Raw genomic sequence first — 23,214 nt, forward strand, 5'->3', positions numbered from 1 at the left:
TGGGGGTGGAGGGGATCCGAACATCCATGAATATTAAACCGCTTACCTCAACAAGGGCTTGAAAAAGTGAACCACGTCAAAGCAGCTTTGCATTTCTTTTGCATGCGAACAAAGCTGTAAAAGAAAGAAAGAAAGAAAGAAAGAAAGAAAACCCTAAAGTTGAGCTTGTTTCCATTCTTGTTATTCCCGCGCTAACTCTTCACAAAAAAATTAATATTACCACCACATGAATACGAAATGCATGAGAAAAAAATGGGCGAGCAACTCCCAGACGCAATGACCCACTTCTGTACGCATGAGGGGAAACTTCTCGTTCTTCTTCATCATCATTTTAACACCACCTTCTCCTTCTTTATTCTTATTTATCAAACATACATCATTAAGAAAGTCCCAACAAATCCACGGAAGCACCCCCCCCCCCCTTCCCCGGCAGCACAGGTGTGCATTTAAAGCGGTTTTTTTATTTTATTTGTGTGCCTTTTTCGATCTCACAAGCATGACTACAATGGCTTTGCGCATGTGTGTTAATTTAATATGCAGCTTTATGTGCGGATAATTACCAAAGTAAAGTTTGCCCCTCCGCTGACCCACCCTCCCTGCCTCCCCTCACTCTCCCCTCCTGTCTCCGTTGGTTTTAATGTCTCTGCTGGTTTGTTGCCGTGCAGCAGGCAGGTCCACGCGGTGAGGGGTGTGTCATTAATAAGTAATTAGACAGGGGTCACACTAGCCACTTATATAAAGAGACCCCCACAACCAGGCAGGGCAGCTTTACTGCGCACAGTTTGGAGCAGAGAGAGGGGCGGACTGAAGAGCAGCTCCCTGTGTGTCCACTTCTTCTTCTCCTTCTTCTCCTCCGCTCGCTGCAGCTTCACTTATCATCATTTCTGGGTTGATTTTTCCCCTCCTCGCTCTTTGTGTTTTTTTTTTTTACTCGTCTTACAACATGGGCTCCGTGCTACCCGCCGACGCTTTGGCTCTAAAATCTGGATTTAAGTGTCCCAGTCGCTCGCTGTCGGACGTGATCACATCGGACATCCTGCACAGTTTCCTGTACGGCAGGTGGAGGAACGTGCTGGGCGAACACCTGGCGGAGGAGCGGCAGGGCAGCACCGGCAGCAGCCCCAAGACCGCCTTTACCGCCGAAGTCTTGGCTCAGTCCTTCGCTGGAGGTAGGCTGAGCTGCTGATGCTCTACTATTTCATTCAAATGTTTACCCACACTGCAGTGCGGGTTTGTGGTTTTTTAATGCCGATTTTGGTTTGTTTTCGTTACACCAGGTTGTGCGTAAAAGGTCCCCTTGATTTGCGCTTTATGGCTGTAGGACACATTTTTGGAAGTATTTGATCAAATCATCTTTCTTCGTTAATCAAAGCCGACAATAAAACTTTGTATTTTTTCCCCCATAGATTTTCTCTCTCTCAAAATTCTCATTTATTTTCATCGCTATAAACACGGACCTGTTACTGGCCTTCTACAGCGCTTACGTCCTAAACTTTCCCTGACTCCTCGCTGCTTTCCACGTTTTCTCCCAATTTTTTTCTGCTTTTATTTCGACCCATTTAACGCGTTAACCCTTCCCCAGCTCCGAGACCTCGCGCTGGAGGCTTGTTAGGCGTGTAACTGAAAGACGCGGAGCATTAAATTCATTTGGTTAACTTTGTGCTTGACCTGGGAAAGTTTCCACTTAAACCTCGCGGAGTGAAAGGTTTCCTTTCTTTAAGATGTCCCCGGGTTTTTCTTTTTCTTTTTTTTTATCCTGCATTCATCAATCTCCGGACAGTCTCTTTTCCTCTCTTGGCAGCTATGGGGCTCCGGAGCCTTTCTCTTTCTCTCTCCTTAAAAGATTTGCTGTTCCTCACATAATGCACCGTGAAGGCTAAATCTAATGCTATTCATTGCATGTCAACCATCTAATCGCCTTTCCATTTTTTTGTTGCAGAAATTTCTGAGGCTTTTAACAAGTCCGCGTTTCATTCAGTGCAAATTTATTGCTACAAAGTTCTTAAAAGGATAATGAATTTGGAATTAGCCGTTTCTTTTCCAGTAAACTTTAATGAATATCACATCTGAAGCATGACAAATTGTTGGACCCTGCGCAATAGAGGACCATTTAACCCCTATTCGGACGGGATTTTTTTTTTTTTTTTGGCAGCCGAAGTAATAAAAAAAAATCTTTGATTTTGACATTAAAGAAGCACGATTTTCTTTTTTTCCTCCCTCCTTTCTGTTGCGGATGAAAATGCTTTCCGAGAGGCTTTTGCACAACAAAAAGTTTCAATTCAGCCAGATAATCGAATTAAACGGAGGATGAGGTGTAGCTTAATATTTCGTGACTAAAATAAGATCCAGTTCATTTGCTGCTTTAAGGACTTTTTTCCAGCAAAGCTTTGGTGCTGAACGTCTCCCGACCACAGTGATCTGGCTCCCATGCCCTTTAACTGACACAAAGATTCATAGTACGCGGTATCATCTAAACTGACCAGCTGCTCTCAGTATTTTAACTTCCTTATAAAAAAAAAACACAACAAAACAAACAAACAAAACAAAAAACATTCTCACGTTTCTTCCTCTTTATATTCGTAGAGGTGCAGAAGCTGTCCAGCCTGGTGCTGCCCAGTGAGGTGATCATCGCCCAGAGCTCGATCCCCGGTGAGGGTCTGGGCATCTTCTCGAAGACCTGGATCAAAGCCGGCACCGAGATGGGCCCCTTCACAGGGAGGCTCCTGTCCCCTGAACACGTGGACCTATTCAAAAACAACAATCTCATGTGGGAGGTGAGCTTCTAACTTCATTTGTTCATCCCGCAGCCTGATGAGGCCCGTGTTATCCAAATTCCTTAGTCGGACTCTTTATAAATTTCTCCCACTTTTTATTGCCTTGTGCGCTCAGGTGTTCAACGAAGACGGCACAGTGCGTTATTTCATCGACGCCAGTCAGGAGGATCAGCGCAGCTGGATGACTTACATCAAGTGTGCCCGGAATGAGCAGGAGCAAAACCTGGAGGTGGTGCAGATCGGCAGCAGCATCTTCTACAAGGCCGTGGAGGTGAGGACGCACTTAGGTTCAGTCCAGATAGCAGCTGTAACATGCCCATGGCATTAAAATACCTCTAAGCGTGTAAAATGCAGGTGCCACCTGCTGGCTAGAATAAGAACTTAACCCGTGATTTCTTTCTTTATCATTTGCATCATTCACAGAGCAACTAATCGAAATTTCACGATGTCTAACTGATATTTTTTTTTATCTCGCCTTTTCCCTCTCAGACCATCCCGCCAGACCAAGAGCTGCTTGTCTGGTATGGAAACACTCAGAACACGTTCCTGGGAATCCCTGGAGTTCCCGGAACCGAAGAAGAACACCAGAAGAAAGGCAGAAATGGTGAGAAGCAGGTTTTATTTCACTGTGAATGAAAAAGGAGCTACTTAAAAAAAATCACGGTAACCACGTGAAACTCGAGCTGAAAAGGTTTTCAAACATCTCCTGCTCTTTTTTTCTCCCCAGATGACTCCCACCCCTGTGACGGCCCTTCCTCGTGCTCCCCCTCCTCCTCCTCCGCCACCCCCTCTTCATCCACGAGTCGGATGCGCTGCGTCATCTGCCACCGCGGCTTCAACTCCCGCAGCAACCTGCGCTCGCACATGCGCATTCACACTCTGGACAAGCCCTTCGTCTGTCGCTTCTGCAACCGGCGCTTCAGCCAGTCGTCCACTCTGCGCAACCACGTGCGCCTGCACACCGGCGAGCGGCCCTACAAGTGCCACGTGTGTCAGAGCGCGTACTCCCAGCTGGCGGGCCTCCGGGCGCACCAGAAGAGCGCACGGCACAAACCAGTGGCTGCCGGAGCCGATGCGTCCTCCCAGGTGTCCCCTCCTCCCCCACAAATGACAGCCGTACCCCACCAGATGCCCCTGGTGCACCACATCCCAACCATGGTGCTATGATGACGGAAACACTGGAAGGACTGCCAGGCAGGACGACGTTGCACTTTAGATTAGAGCCGATTAGAGCAAAGGGTGCTCAGTGAAAGGAAAACACGAGTCGAGGTGAAAGCATTTCTCGCCTAATTTGTTTTTGCGTGTTTCTTTTTGTCAGAAATCATGCTTTAATTTTTGTGTTTTGGGAGATGAAAGAAAGAGAGAAAAGACAACCCATATTTCGTTTTTATATCATTTGTTATCAGTGATTCTGTGCGTAATCCTTAAATCTAATTGATATGTTTGCATCAAATCCTCACCAGCTCAGGTGTAAAGTACCATCACAGATGTGTACAGTCATGTGAAACTAAGGGAGTACATGGTTTCCGCTGCATTGTTCCACACTGTAAACTAAAATAGTCACTTTAACGTTGTACAGACTGGGTACTTTGGAGAGTTAGGTAATTATATAAAAAATGGAATTGTATGCTACTGTACATGTGAATGTAAATACATTTGTGCTTTCTTCTATTCTAAATAAATGATATGATATTACATGTGGTGGTGTTTCAGTTATTTTCATACATTAGTTCATCATTAACCATATGCCCAAGTTTTATTATCATATGTAAAAGCATCATGTTTCCTTGGACAGTTAGATTCTTTCTTTACTTTCCACAACAGCTCCAAATATTTAAAGGAAAGTCAACATATAAAATAGAAACATAGAATAAATGATATTGGTTTGAGTCCTCTCCCTATCGTCAGCATGCAGGAGAAGAATTTAGTGAATTAAATCAGTGAAGTTGTTCTTCTGAAATGGTGCGTGTGCCTCAGGATTAAGCTTTTTTGGCTGTGTCTGTGTCTCTGGGTTTCGGAGTGTTTGTTGCCCATGTGTTTTTTTTTTTTTTTTTAAATACATATAAATGGAGGCAAAAAGGGATGAAACATAATGTTCAAAAACGTAGATACTTCTCTAGCTCATTGGCTCATCATTTTTGGCCTGGACTTGTAATAATCTTTGCATCATAACCATTATTATAAGTAGTTAGATGGGCATCTAAGGAGCGACTGGAGTTCTTCCAGTTTCTTGAAGACGTTTCACCTCTCAGCCAAGAAGCTTTTTCAATTCTAAAACCAAATGGTGGAGAGCCCCTGGTGTTTAATCCCCAGTGGAAGTTGTCCCTTAAGAGTGTCGATAACCCACTATTGATCATTTGCCTCATCATGGTCAGTTATCAGAAGATGAGGTGCTGAATTTTAACAATAAAAAGTTAATATGCAGTGTACAGTATTAAAGTACTGACCGGCATGGATACTTTAACATATTTGGTGTAATCCCATTAACAAGTAGTTGGCGTGTTTTTATGATTAGTGCATATTTCCTGTGTTGCCATGGTGTTTTCATAAACCTTGGAAATATTTTTATAATCCTGCACGCTCAGCAGACTGATCCCCAACAAGTCCTACAGCCTGAAACAGTAGTTTCTTCCACAGGATGGCGCCAGAGACACTAGAGAGAAGAGATGGTTTCACAAAAAGGTCATTTTGTGTGTTTTTATGTGCTATCTTTGCTCATATTGGTAAATAGACTGTAGGGGTTATATGATTCTCTGTTACTGTAACTCCTGTGTGCTCTCTATTATAACCAGTCCAGTTCTTTTTGGCCACTTCAGATATTTTTATACGACTGTTATTTTATATTTGTTGCATTTTCTGCCCCACTCTTGGCCAGATCTCTCTAGAAAAAGACAATTTTTATGTCAGTGACACTTTTTAGCTCGATAAATAAAAGTCACTTTACTGAAAACTGATTGCAGCCTCACTTTGTACGAGCAATCGTCTTTCTTCTTTTCTTTTCTTTTCTTTTTTTTTGACAAATACTAGAAATCACTACTTTACTGGAAACACACCAGGAAATACAAAATGAAACATCCTGCACAACTCTTTATTGGTTAAAGTCATGATGTGACATGATGACCTGACTGATGCTGCTGTATTTGTCAGCTGTCAGACATTATCCAGCTTCCCAAACAGGAGTTTTTAGATAAGTCATCATTATAACAAGCACAGAGCAACACAAAGTCAGACCAGAGCGGAGATTAAACACTTTGCAGGGTGTCCGGGTGGAGAAAATGTGGCTGTCGTTCCTCTCCGCACCGCTGAGAGGAATTAGGAAGGCTTTTGACTGGATGTCGCTGCATCATCAGACACTGTCCACACTTGCTTTCCTGGAGAACGAGGTAAGTAACAGCATGTTTAGGACAACTCTGCAGATTATTGTTCTGAAATGATACCATGTTACCCAATGATGAACACCTTTACACTTGTATGCCTCTCCTGATGATGTCCCGTCCTTTGCTGAGGAGCAACAGCAAGACACGACCCAGGCAGCCACATTGTGCAGCGCTAAATAAAGACAGAAACTTTATCTGTCTGTTATCTGTTGCAGCATTAGCCTAGCCTCTTCTGCTGAGATAATGGTGCAGCAGGTAAACTGATCCCTATCAGGTGTAACATATGCCATTAACAGCAATATGTCTGTGAAGGTTCTCAGTCATCCAGGTCATCGTAGTCAAAGGAGTTTGCAAAGAAAAGCGTCTGGACTTCTTTAAGTTGCTTGAAGAAAAAGATAAAGGACACTCTTTCGAGGATGCCAATGTTCACATTTTGGACAGAGAGGACAGATGGTTTGAAAGAGGAGTGAAAGAAGCCATCTATGTCCACTGTGAGCGACCATCTTTGAACAGAGGCGGGGGTTTACGACACCAACTCTCTGCCATCTATAATCCAGTTTTGAGATCCCTCCCCAGACGCCTTAACGCCCACTCACATCCTGGGCCATCTGATCTCAGGAATTCGCATGATAAGGTGGGGCCAGGTTTCACAATGAACACACCCGAAACTCTGGCTGATTGGGACCCACGCCCAGTTTCACACATAAAGTTACCATTGACCACTGACCATTGGCTCAGGCGATTAGAGGATCATCAGGGGGTCCTTTTGTCCCTCTGTGGGGGGAAACTCCCACTAGGTTTATATCTGGGACTCTCCACCATTTGACCTTAGAACTGAAGAAGCTTCTCGGATGAGAGGTGAAACGTCTTCAAGCAACTTAAAGAAGTCCAGACGCTTTCCTTTGCAAGCTCCATTGACATATGCCATTAACACATTCACCCAGGATGCATGTCTATGTTTTACATCTTTATTTCATTAAAAAAATAAAACATAAAAAAAAGCGGTGAAAATGTTGCTTATCTAAACAAAAATAAATGCATTACTCACATTATTTAATTAATAAATATATTCATTAATAAATCTTTATGTTTAAAACTTTAGGAAAAAATCTAGGGAAATTTAAAATCTTACCAGAACATATCAGTCACAGCATGGCTCCACGTCAGTGTTTTCTTCACCGGTCAGTCTTGTGTCAGATCTTGTGTAGCTGGTCAGTAGTCAGTGTTATATGTGCAGCGACAGTGCCAACCTAATGACTCAGCTATTTTTCAGTCACACAGGCTTCAGTACACAACTGGGGTGTCAGTTTACCACGAGCCACCACTCCTGTTACTGCCCTTCATTTCTCCATTGTCTGCTTACTTCATGGGCAAGAAAAGAAAATGAGATAATTTACTGATGCTAATAAAATGGCTTTTTATAGGGGTGGTGTATATTTTTACACACATATGAAAAAAGTTTTCCATCAGCTTTTTCTTAATTTTCCATCCAACGTCACCATGTCAACATAAATCTTAGAGCTGAAACAATGTTGGAGAAATAAAGTGAACAGTTTCTTTTATGAGTTTTCTTTTTGCATTTCTCTTTTTGCATTCATCAAAACAATCACATTATTTGTGTATGTCTGTTTGTGTGTGTTGCATCACTTTACATAAAAAAAAACATAAACAAGAGTAAAAAACTACCCAAAAAAAGTGTTATATCTATTGGCAGAAACTGAGTTTTCTTCTCTGTCTCTCATCTAACTAAACATATCAAATTCAGAGTTGGAGATGATGATGATGATGATATGAGTCATAAAATATCCTAAGTGTAAATGCTGAACAGGCCGAGTTAACTTTGTTGAAGTTACTTTTATGTCTTAAGGAAGGAGACAAAAGATTTTGCATCGATTGGTTAGACAGAGGGATCGAGCTGGAAAGGATTAGCAGCAGCTTTGCGTGATTAAAGAAAGAAAGAGAGAAAAGTGTGTGTCAGGAAGGTGGAAGGAGGACTTTGAGGAGTTGATGAACGGTCACAGCAGATGGAAGAGAGCATGGAAAGGTGAAGGTGTCCTCTGGAGAGAAGAGGAATAAAAGTCAGTCGAAGCAAAACCGAATACATGTGTGCGAATGAGCAGGAGACAGTGGTGAAGACAAAAGGTGGAGGTGGGTGGAGACGAGTGTCAGGGTTGACTTGTGACTGATAGATAGCAGCAAGCAAAGGCTTACAAGATGACAGTGAGACCTGAGATGTTAAGATTAGAGGAGTATCTCAGCGGGTTGGGGGGTTTGGAGACACAATTAGAAAGACAAGGCTGACATGTGCAGAGGATGTTAATGATGAAGCTGCCAAACAAAAGAGGACGACCACAGAAGGAGAACATACAGAGGTTTGGTGTGACATAACAGGATACTAGAGTGATGCAGATGATCAGCTGTGGCGACCCCTAAAGGGAGAAGCTGAAAGAAGAAGAAAACGATTATGCAGTTAAATAAAATAGAGTTGCTTTAGTAATCTCAATATGACACAACATTTATTCTTTATCTTTACTTTTGACTTTTAAATCAATTTTTCCGAACTCTTCTGTCGGACTGCATACGTTAAAGTTCCTCTGTGTGTGTATCGATTATTCTGCCATCTATTAGTAGCGTCTGTCCGTCTCGTAGCTGCTGCAGGATTGTTGTCATTTTCTGTGGCTAGCGTTTAGCGCTGGCTAGCCGTTGGATTTTTCTCTCCAACATACTCTGATCCAGCAGGTGGGTTGTGTCATTAAACCTGTATGAAGCGAGGCTCTTTAAATTAGTCAACGAAAGCTTTTAGTTGTAAAATTAGCAGCTAGCAGTCAATATTGAGTGTTGCCGGGCGCAGCTAAAAGTTGAAAACAAATGTCAGCTAACAGCTAGCTGCATTCTTAATAAGTTAGCTCGCTTAAAGCTAGCTACATAGTCTTCTGCAGTAGCTGAAAACGAAACTCTTTTCCAATTTAGACTGGCAAACAAATACAAACGTTTATTACTTACAACGTATTTCTACAGATGTCCGGTTTGTGAGGAGGAAGGCTAGACTGGTTTGATTTCACTGTAAACATAGTACCCGACATAAAATGTCCATGTTAGGTCATCGTTTCACGACGGTCCCTCACGGAAGAGCTGGGGACGTTTACTCCAAAGTTGGAGAGGGTGTCGATCACATTTTTAAAAACTCAGTTCACGTAAAATTTTCCGTTTTGCACTTTTGTGATGTAAGGAAATGCCACGCTAACATGGCCCTGTTCCAGCTGCTGTGAAGAGGACTCGACATGTCAGCTCCCCCTTCCTTTCAAAATTCTGCAAATAAAGCAGGTTTTAAGGAAGAGGGCAGGTCGTAGGTTCACTGACATCACGATGATGTCTTTAATGGGCCGCTGTCTTTGCGCTGCAACAGCTGTCAACAGCTGTCTGGCTTCAGATAATCTCATTAATGGTGGAGCCACAAAAATATGCAGCACCCTGACTGGTTATTTTATTTTAAAAGTGTAGCTGAAATTTTCATTATAATTGAGCTGAAATGAACAGAAAACGCTAATGCTAGAAGCTGGATCTGTATTTGTTCTTTATAGCTCGTGCAATAAATAATAAAAATAGAATTTCAGTCATATCTCAACTGACTGGAGTCAGAATAGGAGTTAATCTCATGGAGCCTGAGTGATGTCTTTATTTTACATTGTGTGTTTTATAAAGCAGTGAATGAGGTTTTTTATCCTTGGTTGAATCTCAACCAAAATGCAGCAAATAGAATATAAAATGCAATATACTCACATGGATAACATAAAAAGGATTATAAATGTGCAGTCATAAAAATATTTGTTTGGACAGCTTTAATTTGGAGTTGAAAGAAGCTCACAGAAACTGTCCAGTTTCCTTCCTGGCTTAAAATGGGCTTTTGGAGTTAGACCACATAGATAAGCGTGATTGGTCAAGATAAAGTTGCAATTCTGTACATTTTCCTGCCATTTCTGACCATTTAATGATCAAAAATATATTTTAAGTTTACTTTACGGACGTGTAGACTGTTGAGGGTGTACCCCCATCTCTTACCTCTTGGGAAATACTCCACAAACCTCATTTAAAGTGCTTAAAAATTTATTTTTTTAATCATTGTCCTTGTGGTTTTTCTCTGGCCAAAACCTCTTTGCTATTAGTCAGAGAATGGCTTATATTCAGATGAAACCCTGAGATATAATATTGCTGCTAATTTTTCTAACAACAACAGGGACTAATTAATCATCATCACCTAATATGTAGCAGTCCGGGAATCCATCAGCTAATTTTTCCCTCTCGAGACAATGGTCAATATTTCCGGGCCAGAGATATCTGAGACAAGACTTCCTGTTTTGATGATTTCAAGATGCACATCGACAAATGAGTTCCCTATTTTGGTATCCTAGCAGATTTTTTTTTTTTTTTTAACCTGAATGCAGACACAGACTGCTCAAACACAAAACCAAAAAGCTTCATAAAAAGTTGGCTCTTTTATACTTTGTGCCTGAAACCTTTGCACAGCACTATACTATACCCGTGTGTGCGTGTTACTCAGGATGTTAGGATGGAGTGTGGCCCAGTTCTGCCGGACAGCCTGGTGTTGGAGATCTTTCTGCGTCTGCCCCATGATGCTGTGCTGAGAGCTGGTCTGACCTGCCGACAGTGGCTGGCTGTCTCCAGAGATGAGTTCCTGTGGAGGGAGCTGTTCTACAGCTACTACCGCATTCCCCGCTTGGTACCCCGGCACCCTGGTAAATATCTTTATTATTTATTTGTTTCTGAGAGGAATTTAGTTACTGCTGAAATGTTCTCTCATTAATTCCAAAACCTGCCTGTGTGCAGCGGCTGTATCGTGGTACAGGGAGTTCAAGCGTCTGTTTGACTGCATCCCCTGTGTGGAGGTTCAAACTCTGAGAGAGCACACCGACCAAGTCCTTCACCTGGCTTTCTCTCATCGGGGTCACCGCTTCTCCTCCTGCTCAAAAGACTGTACTGTTAAGGTAAGATATGCTGCTGAGGTTTCTTATTGTCTATGGAGGACAAGGGGACACTTTTACTCAATTTTAGGTATTTTACTCATCTGGGGGGGTTGTTGCAGAAGATCAGTGGCAACTTGCACAAACAGTGCAAACAGAGTAAGGGAAAAATGTCTGACTACCTGTGCAGCAATGTCTTGCTGTCCAAATACATAGTGAGTATTACTCCAGGCCATAAAGTGCAAAGTATGCAGCAGTGCTCGCGGAAATTAGTGGACAACCAATGGCACAACTGAAGTACTCAATACCATCACGCAAAGAAAAAAATACAGTGTTGAGAGGACGAATAGAAGTGTAGTGGAGAGTTAGTCATGATTCCTGCTCAATCATCCAGCGCTTCCCACTGAAAACGCTTCATCCAGATGAACAGAGTCAACTTTCTGGGACAAAATATTTCAATTTTTTGGTTAAATACTGTTCGTAGAGTCGTGATTAATTAGAAAAAAAATTATGTTGGTTTTTATTTATTTGTCTAACAGTGATCAGTCTCATCTGTGACTGCAGTGGTTCAAGGAAAATGATGAGTAGTGTCAAAAAGTTTCGTGCTCTAAGACGTTTTTATAGAAATGGTGATGCTGAAAGCTTGCATAGGCCATTTTTTATTTCTCACAGAATATTACCAAGAATAGACGAGGGACTTGCTAAATATTCAGCCCTGTGAGCAAAACCGATAGTGGCAAGGCAAGGCAAGTTTATTTGTATAGCACAATTCAACAACAAGGTGATTCAAAGTGCTTTACAGAGACATTAGAAACAAGAACAAATAAAAAGCATGATTTAAAATTGATTAAAACAAGCAAACAAACTAACTAACTAATTAACAAACAAACAACAGTATATAAAATCAGAACAGTAGATAAAATCAGTAGTTAAATGTAAGTTTTGAAATTTAAGCTTAAAGTGTGGATTTGGTGCTTTATTCAAATGCAGCTGAGAACAGGTGAGTCTTCAACCTGGATTTAAATAAACTGAGTGTTTCAGCTGATCTGAGGCTTTCTGGGAGTTTGTTCCAGATATAAGGAGCATAAAAGCTGAATGCAGCTTCTCCGTGTCTGGTTCTGACTCTGGGAACTGATAAAAGACCGGATCCAGATGACCTGAGGGATCTGGATGGTTCATACTGGGTCAGGAGGTCATTGATGTATTTTGGTCCTAAACCATTCAGAGCTTTATAGGCCAGCATCAGAACTTTAAAGTCTATCCTCTGACGGACAGGCAGCCAGTGTAAGGACCTCAGAGCTGGACTGATGTGGTCCACTTTTTTGGTCTTAGTGAGGACTCGAGCAGCAGAGTTCTGAATGAGCTGTAGTTGTCTGACTGATTTTTTAGGTAGACCTGTAAAGATGCTGTTACAGTAATCAAGCCTACTAAAGATGAATGCATGGACTAGTTTTTCCAGGTCCTGTTGAGACATCAGATCTTTTATCCTTGATATATTCTTGAGGTGATAGTAAGCTGACTTTGTTATTGTCTTAATGTGTTTTTCTAAGTTTAGGTCTGCATCCATCACTACACCCAAATTTCTCGCCTGGTTTGTGGTTTTTAGATGTATAGATTGAAGTTCTCTGGTGACCTGTAATCGTTTTTCTTTGGCGCCAAAGACTATTACCTCAGTTTTGTTTTTGTTTAGCTGGAGAAAATTGTGGCACAACCAGTCATTGATTTCCTCAATGCATTTACCAAGAGCCTGTACAGGGCCTCGGTCTCCTGGTGACATTGTGATATATATTTGTGTGTCATCTGCATAGCTGTGATAGTTTATTTTGTTGTTGTTTATAATCTGTGCCAGTGGGAGCATGTAGATGTTAAACAGAAGGGGTCCCAAGATGGAACCTTGGGGAACTCCACATGTGATACTTGTCTGCTCAGATGTGAAGTTACCTATTGATACAAAGTATTTCCTGTTTTCTACGTATGTTTTGAACCAGTTTAGTACAGTTCCTGAAAGACCTGTCCAGTTCTCCAGTCGTTTGAGTAATATGTTGTGGTCAACTGTATCAAATGCTGCACTGAGATCCAGTAAAACTAGGACTGACATTTTTCCACTGTCTGTATTCAGACATATGTCATTAAACACTTTGGTCAGAGCGGTTTCAGTGCTGTGGTTCTGTCTAAAACCTGACTGGAAGGCATCGTAGCAGTTATTCTGTTTTAAGAAGTAACTGAGCTGTTGAGAAACTGCTTTTTCAATGATCTTACTTAAAAACGGGAGATTTGAGATCGGCCTGTAGTTGTTCATTTGTGTCTTGTCAAGATTGTCCTTTTTCAGTATAGGTTTGATTACAGCAGTTTTTAGTGATTCTGGAAACACACCTGATAATAAAGAAAAGTTGACGATCTGTAACAGGTCTGACTCTAAAGTCTTTGAGACCTTTTTGAAAAAACTTGTTGGCAGGACATCTAAACAGCAGGAGGAGGAGTTCAGTTGACCTAAGATGTCCTCCAGGTCTTTGCTGTTAATAGGTTGAAACTGTTTCATGGTGTTTAAACAGTTTTTTGGTGGACACAGTACATATCCTGGATCTGCTGTTGATGTACCAATTGCTTGTCTAATTTTTTGGATTTTTTCAGTGAAGAATTTGGCAAAGTCATTGCAGGCCATGGTCGAATGAAGTTCAGCTGCCACTGACACAGGAGGGTTTGTTAGCCTGTCAACTGTAGAAAATAAGACCCGAGCATTATGGCTGTTTTTAGTGATGATGTCAGAGAAGTAGGACCTCCTTGCACTCTTCAGTTGTAAATTATAATTGTGAAGTTTCTCTTTATGATGTCATAATGAACCTGGAGGTTTGTTTTTCTCCATCTGCGCTCAGCTTTCCTACACTCTCTTTTTTCATTTTTCACTAGTGTGGAGTTTCTCCATGGAGACTTTTTCCTTCCAGAGATAACCTTCACCTTAATGGGAGCAATAGTATCCATTACATTTAACATGTTAGCATTGAAGCTATTGACGAGCTCATTGACTGACCCTCTGGACAGGTCAGGTGTTAATGGGAAGACCTGGTTAAAAATTGCACTACTGTGTTCAGTTATACACCGTTTTGTGATCACTGTTGTTGATATATTTGTGTGGGCTGAGATTTTACTTTCAAAGAAAACACAGTAATGATCAGACAGGCCCACATCAGACACAGTAACCTTTGAAATGCTCAGGCCTTTGGAGATCAGTAGGTCAAGAGTGTGTCCTCTATTATGTGTGGCCCCTGTTACATGCCGAGTCAGCCCAAAGTTGCCCAGAGTGTTACTCAGGTCTTTAGTCACTTTGTCCTGAGGGTTGTCCACATGAATGTTAAAATCCCCAGCAATAATTACACAGTCAAAATCAACACAGATCACAGACAGCAGTTCACTAAGGTCATTAAAAAAGTCTGTGCAGTATTTGGGAGGCCTGTAAACATTAAGAAACACAACTTTGGATGGGGCCTTCAGCTGTAAAGCCACATATTCAAAAGACTGAAAACTTCCAGGAGATAGCTGCTTACATTGAAATGATTCATTAAATAAGACAGCAACCCCTCCTCCTCTCCTGCTCGCCCTGACCTCACTGATAAAACTGTAGTTAGGAGGGGTCGTCTCGATGAGAACAGCTCCACTGTTACTTTGGTCCAACCAAGTTTCAGTTAAAAACATAAAATCAAGGCTGTGCTCAGTGATTAAATCATTAATTAAAAATGTTTTCCCAGCTAGAGATCTAATGTTTAATAAAGCCAACTTAAGTGTTTTAGAGGTATTACTTGTCCCCTCGTGTTTGGGAGCAGTCTGTGGCACACAAGGTATGTTTACTATGTTTAAAGATCTTTTAGAGTGCAGCTCTCTGTGTTTTGACCAGGCCACATGTCTCCTGTCACCTAAAAGTACAGAAATTTTAAAACCTTCTAGTAAACAGGGTCCCAGCTTCTCCTGGGAAAAGTCACCACTGCCATAATCCTCACAGCCCGGAGCCTTCACACATCACGCATCAGACTGCGGAGACAGGGCATGAAGAGGAACTAAGGGGGGCGAGGCTGGGCAATGTGACTTCGATTGCTCTGTTGAGGGTGGGGCTCGATGGCGAACCTTTGGCCGCTCTGGTGGGGGGTTTATGGGGGACAAAAAGGGATTGGGACGGGGGGTAGATCTGAGCCCAGCATTGACCCGCTCCATCATCTCCTCAGTGAATTTCAGGTGTGGGGAGGAGGGAGAAAGGGAGGGGGAGGAGGGTGATGGCCTGTCAGGGGTTTGGGGGACTGGGGAAGGTCGTGGTCCCTTGTCCTGGTCGTTGGTGTTGTTGAGAGAGTTGGAGGCAAATAGGGACCCCTCTTCTTGCCTTAGATGTCTCTCCTTTCTGAGGCTCTTCCTCAGATGCCATGGATGTGGCGTTGGTTTCTCTAAAGTCTTATCAATATCCATCCTGCACATTCTCTCACATCTTCTCTCTTCCTGTGTGCAGCTATGGGACACTGAGCGGCCAGATGGTAATATCTCCTTGGTGCACAGCTCCAGCATGCGGCAGTTTAACTGGGGCTACACCCAGTTCTCCCAGTTCAACGCTGATGACAGCCTGCTGCTCGTCTCGGGTGTCTACCTGGGACCACACCACTCGTCATCAGGAGAAATCGCTGTCATCAGTCTAGGTAGGAACCATGAAATACTCCAAATTGCTTTTGAAACCTCATGAACATCATTAAATAGCTTGATTTGATTTACATAGTTCAGGCTCAAAGAAGGAAAAAATACTTTTTTTTAAATTTTGCGATTAATGATTACATTTCTGAATGAACTTCCATGTTAAATGCCATTTTTGGTCACATTTTATGGTGTAAGAGCTTTCACCCAACTTCATTATCCAACTCTCCAACTATGAGGTTATGCTCAGGGTTACTCATTTAAAACGTCACGTGCTAGTCTAAGCTGCATTTGTTCATTAATGTGTTCTCTGTGACGCTCTCCCCATTCGATGCGTTGCTACAGAAAATTACACGCTGTTGTCGCGGGTCAGGAACAAGCCCTATGATGTCTTTGGCTGCTGGCTGAATGAGACCCACCTGATATCTGGAAACCTGCACTGGATAGGCAACATGACATCCTGCTCTGTGCTCTGGCTCAATAAAGCCTTCCAGGTGAGACCATAGACTGTAGCCTTGATATTATTATTATAAAATCTGCCATGCAGTTATCATAAAGGAGGAAATGAGCAATATGTGTAGTCGAGTGGAAAATGTGTGTTTCCCCTGATTTAACCTATTTTCACTGTCAACATGTGAGTCTAACTAGAGTGTGTTTGCACAGGTAGAAAGCAACTAATTGTAAGATGCGTTTGAGATCATGAAAAGCCCTCAAAGACAGCTTACATTAGTCTATGAAATTAAAAACATATACACGCTTAAATGATAATAAAACACATAAAACCACTAAACTGTAAAAACTGATCAATAGATTGTAGACTAAGGCCATGTCATAATGAACGGTTCTGAATACATGGTACCGGAGATCCGGTGTAGGCATATCCCAAAGTTTTGGGGCAGAGAAACTAAAGGCTCAGGTTATGAAAGTGAGGAGGAGGATCTAGAAAACAGGATCTTGTGTGTTATCAAGTAGGTGCTTACATGACCGTGAGCGGAAAAACCTCCCAACAGCTGAGAAAACAAAGATTGCATCCACACATTAGTAGAAAGGTGGTGTTATTTTTCTTTTTCAGTATCAAAGACTGTTGGTGAGGTATTAATCCATTTGGTTTCTTTCAATAACTCTGAGAAATTTGGTTTGTTTTCTTTTTTTCAAAGCAGCAGACTGTAAACATATTTGTTTCTATTTAATTTTAATATGGCAGTGCTCTGTGGGTTTGCTCTTGTTTTGGAGCACAGACTCACACATCTCTAAAATCTTGCGTATATTCAGCAAATTCAATAAAATCGAGGAGCTCGTGGTTATGAATATATGTGAGCATGTGCAGCGGTGGGTTTCCAGGGGAAAAACAAAAAATAAACGTTCCTTTCCTGCAACAGGATATCGAATCGGAGAACGTCAACGTGGTCAAGCGCCTTTTCAAGATCCAGAACATCAACGCCAGCACCATTCGCACGGTGATGGTGGCCCACTGTCGGCGGCACGATAACCCGGACTTGCTGTTGGACTATGAAGCTCAGTCTCAGGCCCGAAGGCAGAAGGGGCAGCACCACCACCAGCCTCTCCTCTTTGACTTGGCAACGTCCGGTAGCGAGGAAGAAGAGGAGCAAGAAGAGGAGGAAGAGTGCCAGAGGGGAGCGAGAAGTCACGGCCTCCCCAGTCCTCGTCTCCCTCAGCCGACCATGTCGGGACTGGAGCACGTTATACATGTAAAGAATCTGTTTGGCTTTTGTTTTGTTTTTTTAGCTTTTTCATTTTTTTAATTCAATTTCTTTTGTTGCACTTTCCTTCTTCCTCCCAGAGCCGAAAAAACGTGGGGCAGAAGGAGCTGGAGATTGAGACCCAGGTGGCTCAGTTGATGGGCAGAGCCTACACGAAGCCCCCTGACCCCAGCCTCACTGAGCCGTCCGAGTCTGGGGAGGAAGACAAAACGTACTTACTCTTCACCACCGGCAGCCTTACATACTCCCCTCACCAGATAGGTAACAAAGTTATTCAGCAACGCTGCGATATTTTCTCAAAATTGTGCCAACCCTCTCTCACCTGGAAGCTCCTTTTTCACTTTCCAGGCATTAAGCGAATCAGGCCTGAACAGATGACCACTTCGGGTCCTGTTCTCGGCGAAGAGCGAAGTTCAGACGAGTTTTTTGATTCCCTGGATCATGTTATTGATATCCACGGTCACATCATTGGCATGGGCCTTTCTCCAGACCACAGGTAATTAAATGAGAAACATTTGAGCTTATTTGATCCTGTATCAGCTTTTTAGTTTAACATCACTTCTCCTCTGTCATTGGTCAGATACCTGTATGTTAATAGCCGGGCTTGGCCAGCTGGATGTGTGATCTCAGACCCCATGTCTCCGCCCCCCATCGCCGAGGAGATCGACCTGCACGTGATTGACCTGAAGAGTTTGAGAGAGGAGAGAAGAAGCCTGCGCGCTCATCGAGCTTTCACACCCAACGATGAGTGCTTCTTCATCTTCCTGGACGTCAGCAGAGACTTTGTTGCCAGGTGTGTTTGTTATTTTATTCCTCAGACACAGAAGTTTTTCACACTTGAGCCACTCTCCACTGGGCAACAGAAAAGGAAGCGATACTGCAGTGTTGGGTAAACGTGCTCACCATTTCACTGCTCAGGATGTAAGAAATTCCCTTTTTTTCGTTTTGGCACAGTGCGTCACAGTGTGTCAGTTGTACATGACGTTATTTCTAGTAACAGGGGTGTGTCAGAATTTAAAACAGCAATCAGACAGCTCGTTTGAATGAAGACGCTGCTTTCGGATGTTAAGGTTTACACTCAGGACGTGTCAGTCGTGAGTTTGAGCAAAAAGAAAATAATGAAGCAGAAACAAAATCTTCCCTCGAAACCGAGAAGAATCTGTTCAGTATGATGGGTGCTGTCATGAAGAGATTTTCCACTTACTGTCCATATTATTCCCCCACTACTTATATAAAAACAAATATTTCCCATGGCATGTGAAGATTTTTGTTGAGAGTGACAAGGATAGAGGGACAGCTCGGATTGAGCTGGTTTGGATATGTACGGAGGAGAGATGGTGGGCATAACGGACAGTAGATGTTGAAGAGTTGCCAGGCAGGAAGAAAAGAGGTAGACCAAAGGTTCATAGATGCAGTGAAGTGACACCCATTATCACTATAAGACAAAATGTAGATCCACAGCCGATATATCAGCAAGTTTGATTTGCTTCAGATTTCTCACAAGATAGAAACCCACAACTGAGACTCGGTTGGTGTCTCCTCCTAGTCCCAAACTGGTGATCTTTTGCATTTTAGGGAAATACGATACCGCATACTGTACCATACTACACGATACTATAGCAGGTTTATTTGTAAAGCACTTGAAACCAACCACATGGACCAAAGTGGTGTACAGAAGAATAAATAAAAGACAAAAAAAAACCTAGTAGATAAACACAAATGAAATAAATGAAATAAAATGTGTTCATAGATAAATATTAATAATCATATGCTGTTGTTTTAAGGGGTTTGTGGGCTGTGATTGTATGTTTATGTCTGAATAACTCAAATTCTGAACTCTGTGGTTTAATAGAAATATGTATAACACAGTTTTGTTAAACTCACTATTCACGATTTATTTGATTGAAACATTGATGAGGTAAAAGCGCTGCGTAACCACACACAGCTCCAGCTTCACAGGGGACTACCTTGATCTATTTCAAAGTAAAGTAAACGTATTCATGTGTTTGTCAGTTTTAATTGATATTCACTGCAAATGTTTACACATTAAATCAAACGCTCGGTAACCGCTCTGACTTACCCTCCAATCTCCCACCTGTAGTGGAGCCGAGGACAAGCACGGCTACATCTGGGACCGTCACTACAACATCTGTCTGGCGCGTCTGGCACACGACGATGTGGTGAACTCGGTGGCGTTCAGCCCCGCCGACCAGGAGCTGCTGCTGTCCGCCAGCGACGACTCCACCATCAAGGTGTGGCGTTCGCCGCGAATGATCCGCCTCGCGCAGGCCTCCGCCCGGCCGCCCAGACCACGCAGCCTCCTGCCGTCCTGGCTGAGCCGCAGCAAGAACTCCTGCATCAACGGAAAACCATGAGTCAGGCTGGAAAACACTTGAAGCGGGAGGGGGAAGCATGGTGAGGAAAGTCTGATCTTTTCCCTTTGTGGTATGAATATATACACACCCCATGTATGTGTACAGCGTGGGCACAGTCTGTTGTTTTCGCTTGAGCTCACGGTGTCGTGACCTAAAGCAGTGACTGATTCAGCTGACAGGAAACGATAGCGGCTCAGACACAAGGGGGCGCTGTTGTGCCAGCAGAACTGACTGCAGACAGAAATGATACGCAACGTTAACACAGGTAGAGATGTAGAGAGTGTAGAGCTGACGCCTAAACACAGATGCCCAAAAACTGCTCCCCTGAAAGATGGTTGTTCTCCTTTTTTTTTTTTTTTTTTTTTTCTTTAAAAAAAAAATCAGTAAAGTTGCGTCCGAACAGTTTGGACTCCTGGATGTGACGTACACATGTATACAAAGGTCCTGCTCCTTTAGGGCAAAGTGCAACTGAGAATAAGCTGAGAAATGTTCGTTTTCCTATCAGCGGCTGTATCCAATTGACGTCTCGAGTTAAAAGTTCCTCATAAACGCTTTTCTCAAAGATTTTATAAAAGAGTATAAAACGAAAAGGGAAAAGGAGTTTGAGCTGCATTTAATGCGGTCTGCTTTTTTTGTTTGTTTGTTTTGTTTGTTTGTTTGTTTTTTGTCTGTGCCCGGGAAATGATTCATCACTATTCTATTAAATGTAGAATTACTGAGCAGTTTAATATAAGAGGAACCGCTGGCTGTGAAGAAGAGTTGTTTGTGTAGCTGAGTGTTTATTGGATCTGTATAATATAAAAATGTATTTAAACCCTTTTCATTCATTAGCATCACAACGCTGCACCCTTTATTTTGCAGAATTTTGTTAATTAATTTTGCTTTCCTTATTTAGCAACATATTGTGTCCCCCCTCTGGAGAAAGAAACTTTACAAGTAGAGCCTTTTTAGGCAATTACCTAAATCGGGGATGTCAAATTCATTTTATGCTGCGGGCCACTTTGATCTGAAGAGAACCAGACCAGTAAAAACATTTAAGTAAACATTTAATCCCTGACATTCAACACTACATGATCGTTTTTCTACATGATAAATGTGTAAAATTGCAGAAAAAGTGGTAGCACGTTGCCCAGACTGTCCTGTATTTATAAAACGTAAAGGTTTTGTTAATTACTCTTTTGTTAAACTGTGGACCCACGTTTTTTTTTTTGTTTTTTTTGGTTGATAGTGTAAAAACAGGAATCTGTTACTTAACTGCTTTGGTGTAGTATGAATGGGGGAGGTCTGTGTGAGTCAAAAAAGCTGCAAAACTTATGAAAATACAGTAAAAATTTCCAAATCTATGCAATCTTTTCCAAAGCCGTCCATTGAAGTCTTTGCCGGGCCCATTATGGTCCTCAGGCCTTATGTTTGACACCCCGACCTCGAGCTCCAATTGGTCCTGTGGATTTTAAATGAAAGCCGCCGTTCTCCAGTTTGTCCACAGACTGCTGAACAGTGCTGTAGTGTATAAATAACTAATGTATCTCCTTAAGGATTAGAAGGCAGTGTTAATCTTTATTTTAATGTGGCACACATGTAACTTTTAATATCACTCTTTTTTTCTTTTTTTTTAAACATTAATATGCTGTAATAAAGATATTCAGTGGATTTCATGTTGTAACTTACGTTGCGTACCAGTGCCACAGACTTTTACCCAAAGCAAAGCAATAATGAGTTTCATGGACCTTTCAGGTTGCACAAGTGGCGCCTATTACTTGAAATTAAATTCAGTTTAGAAATGCTTAAAAATATTTTGACTAATTTTATTAGTCTTTTTTTGGTAAGTTGACAAGAAACAACAGATTAAAAACACTTCCACAGAAACAGACAGAAAGTATAAAGGACTGAAGACAAATTGTGTTGAAATGTCTGTTGGTATTTACATCATACTTTAAGTCCCCTTTGAGGTGCTTTTGCTGGTAAACACAAAGCAAAACAAAAAGTAACGCATGGTTACAGCTACAGTTCAACCAGCACAAAGGTACTTTACTGGCTTCTTATTTACATTTCCACGCAGATGCCTGTTTAAAGAGGATGTGACTGATTTTAAAACATGGCTTTAATTATGATTGGGCGACTGTTTCACTTGTTGACTTTTCAGAATCCCCTGTGAATCCGACACTTGAACAAGCAGGTTTCATTCAACTGAACAGTGTTTTGTTTTTTTCCCCCATGTTTTTAAATTTGTTTAAAAAGTCACAAACTTTCTCCTTTTTTCCCCCCGAGCTCCCCTTTCACTTCCTCCTCATCACACTGTCATGTTTTGCCAATGTTTGCTTCCTCATGATCATTTTTTTCCAGCTTGTGTTCTATTCAAAATCTCCACGTTAATAAAGCGCATGCCCTGCAAATCCAGAAAACTGAACATGTGTCAGACTGATATTCTTTTCTGCCAATAAAATGTTGCTTTCTTGTGCAGTTTTTGATTAAAGGTTTTGAAAAGAGAGCTCAATGCATGCTTAGCCTTATTGTTATTGCCTGTTTGCAAGTATTTGTCAGTTAATGAAGTTTAGAAATCGACCCTGAGCGCTCTATTGGTGCAGTTTGAGTTTTCTCCAGTATCAGAGTCAAATCTAAAAATAGACACATACTACACAGGCATATTTTTAGCTTCTGTGTGAATTAAATTTTCCATCAAAGTGTCAATGCCGCTTACTAATAGTCATGTAGGGGGGGAAAAAGTACATCCCTGGTAACTGTTGTCTCTATTTTTGACATTTTTAGACATTTTATTTTTGATACAGCACCTACAGCACAGATAAAGATGATATATGTGAACCATACAGCAGGGAAATTTAGTTGTTGTTTTTTTGTTTTTGTTTTTTAAGTAATTCATGAAATAATTTTATCCTGTGCATCTGAACTTGTATTGCCCACCTTTTCAGACAGCACTGGGCTTCTTGCACATTACCTACAGGAGCTGCGTCATGCCCTGAAGCCCCCGGCGCACAACTCTTCTGCTGATGCCGCAGGAGGTTTGGAGCTCTGCAGTTAGTGAGTCAGCAGAGAGTTGGTGACTTTTCTGTGATTTTTGCACCTCAGTCCTCAGCAGACCCGTGCTCTTTGACTTTGCGTGGTCTGCCACTTCATGGTTGAGTTGCTGTGGTTCCTAAATGCTTCCACTTTTCAGTAACACGACTTATAGTCAATTGCAGAGTATCTAGGAGGGGAGAAATTGCACCGACTTGTTGCCTTAGAGCATCACCCTTGAATTCAGTATGATCTTTAGAAAGACTCATTCATTTTTGACAGATGTTTGTAAAGGCAGACTGATCAGCTGG

The 23,214-nt window shown here is 42.0% G+C and overlaps 2 protein-coding genes and 1 long non-coding RNA gene across 5 annotated transcripts; 2 read left to right on the forward strand and 1 right to left on the reverse strand.

The window, feature by feature from the left end:
• Positions 1 to 760: 760 nt before the first annotated feature.
• prdm12a (PR domain containing 12a) lies at positions 761 to 4,469 on the forward strand. Its single transcript, XM_026176916.2, has 5 exons — positions 761 to 1,169; positions 2,584 to 2,774; positions 2,890 to 3,045; positions 3,264 to 3,378; positions 3,502 to 4,469. Exons 1-5 carry the CDS (start codon positions 944 to 946, stop codon positions 3,939 to 3,941), a joined length of 1,128 nt encoding a protein of 375 aa, XP_026032701.1. The 5' UTR covers positions 761 to 943; the 3' UTR covers positions 3,942 to 4,469.
• A 1,379-nt stretch (positions 4,470 to 5,848) lies between these two features.
• Positions 5,849 to 9,461, reverse strand: LOC113025692 (uncharacterized). 2 transcript variants are annotated; one of them, XR_003272825.2, is made up of 5 exons: positions 9,155 to 9,454; positions 8,520 to 8,593; positions 7,284 to 7,513; positions 6,234 to 6,323; positions 5,849 to 6,145 (listed from the first exon to the last, which is right to left on the reverse strand). It is a non-coding gene; the product is annotated as an uncharacterized LOC113025692 (long non-coding RNA). The 2 variants fall into 2 exon arrangements; XR_003272827.2 differs by lacking the exon at positions 8,520 to 8,593 and having other exon boundaries at positions 9,155 to 9,461.
• Positions 8,773 to 20,257, forward strand: fbxw5 (F-box and WD repeat domain containing 5). Of its 2 annotated transcripts, XM_026173746.2 has the most exons (10): positions 8,773 to 8,890; positions 10,710 to 10,905; positions 10,997 to 11,154; positions 15,620 to 15,803; positions 16,141 to 16,289; positions 17,175 to 17,504; positions 17,597 to 17,777; positions 17,865 to 18,012; positions 18,097 to 18,309; positions 19,618 to 20,257. In XM_026173746.2, exons 2-10 carry the CDS (start codon positions 10,719 to 10,721, stop codon positions 19,889 to 19,891), a joined length of 1,824 nt encoding a protein of 607 aa, XP_026029531.2. In that variant the 5' UTR covers positions 8,773 to 8,890; positions 10,710 to 10,718; the 3' UTR covers positions 19,892 to 20,257. The 2 variants fall into 2 exon arrangements, with proteins under 2 accessions (XP_026029531.2, XP_080160391.1); XM_080304265.1 differs by lacking the exon at positions 8,773 to 8,890 and having other exon boundaries at positions 10,544 to 10,905.
• The last annotated feature ends 2,957 nt before the right edge of the window (positions 20,258 to 23,214 follow it).

The sequence above is a fragment of the Astatotilapia calliptera genome, chromosome 7 (assembly GCF_964374335.1).
Source record: "Astatotilapia calliptera chromosome 7, fAstCal68.1, whole genome shotgun sequence".
In the NCBI taxonomy this organism is placed as follows: domain Eukaryota; kingdom Metazoa; phylum Chordata; class Actinopteri; order Cichliformes; family Cichlidae; genus Astatotilapia; species Astatotilapia calliptera.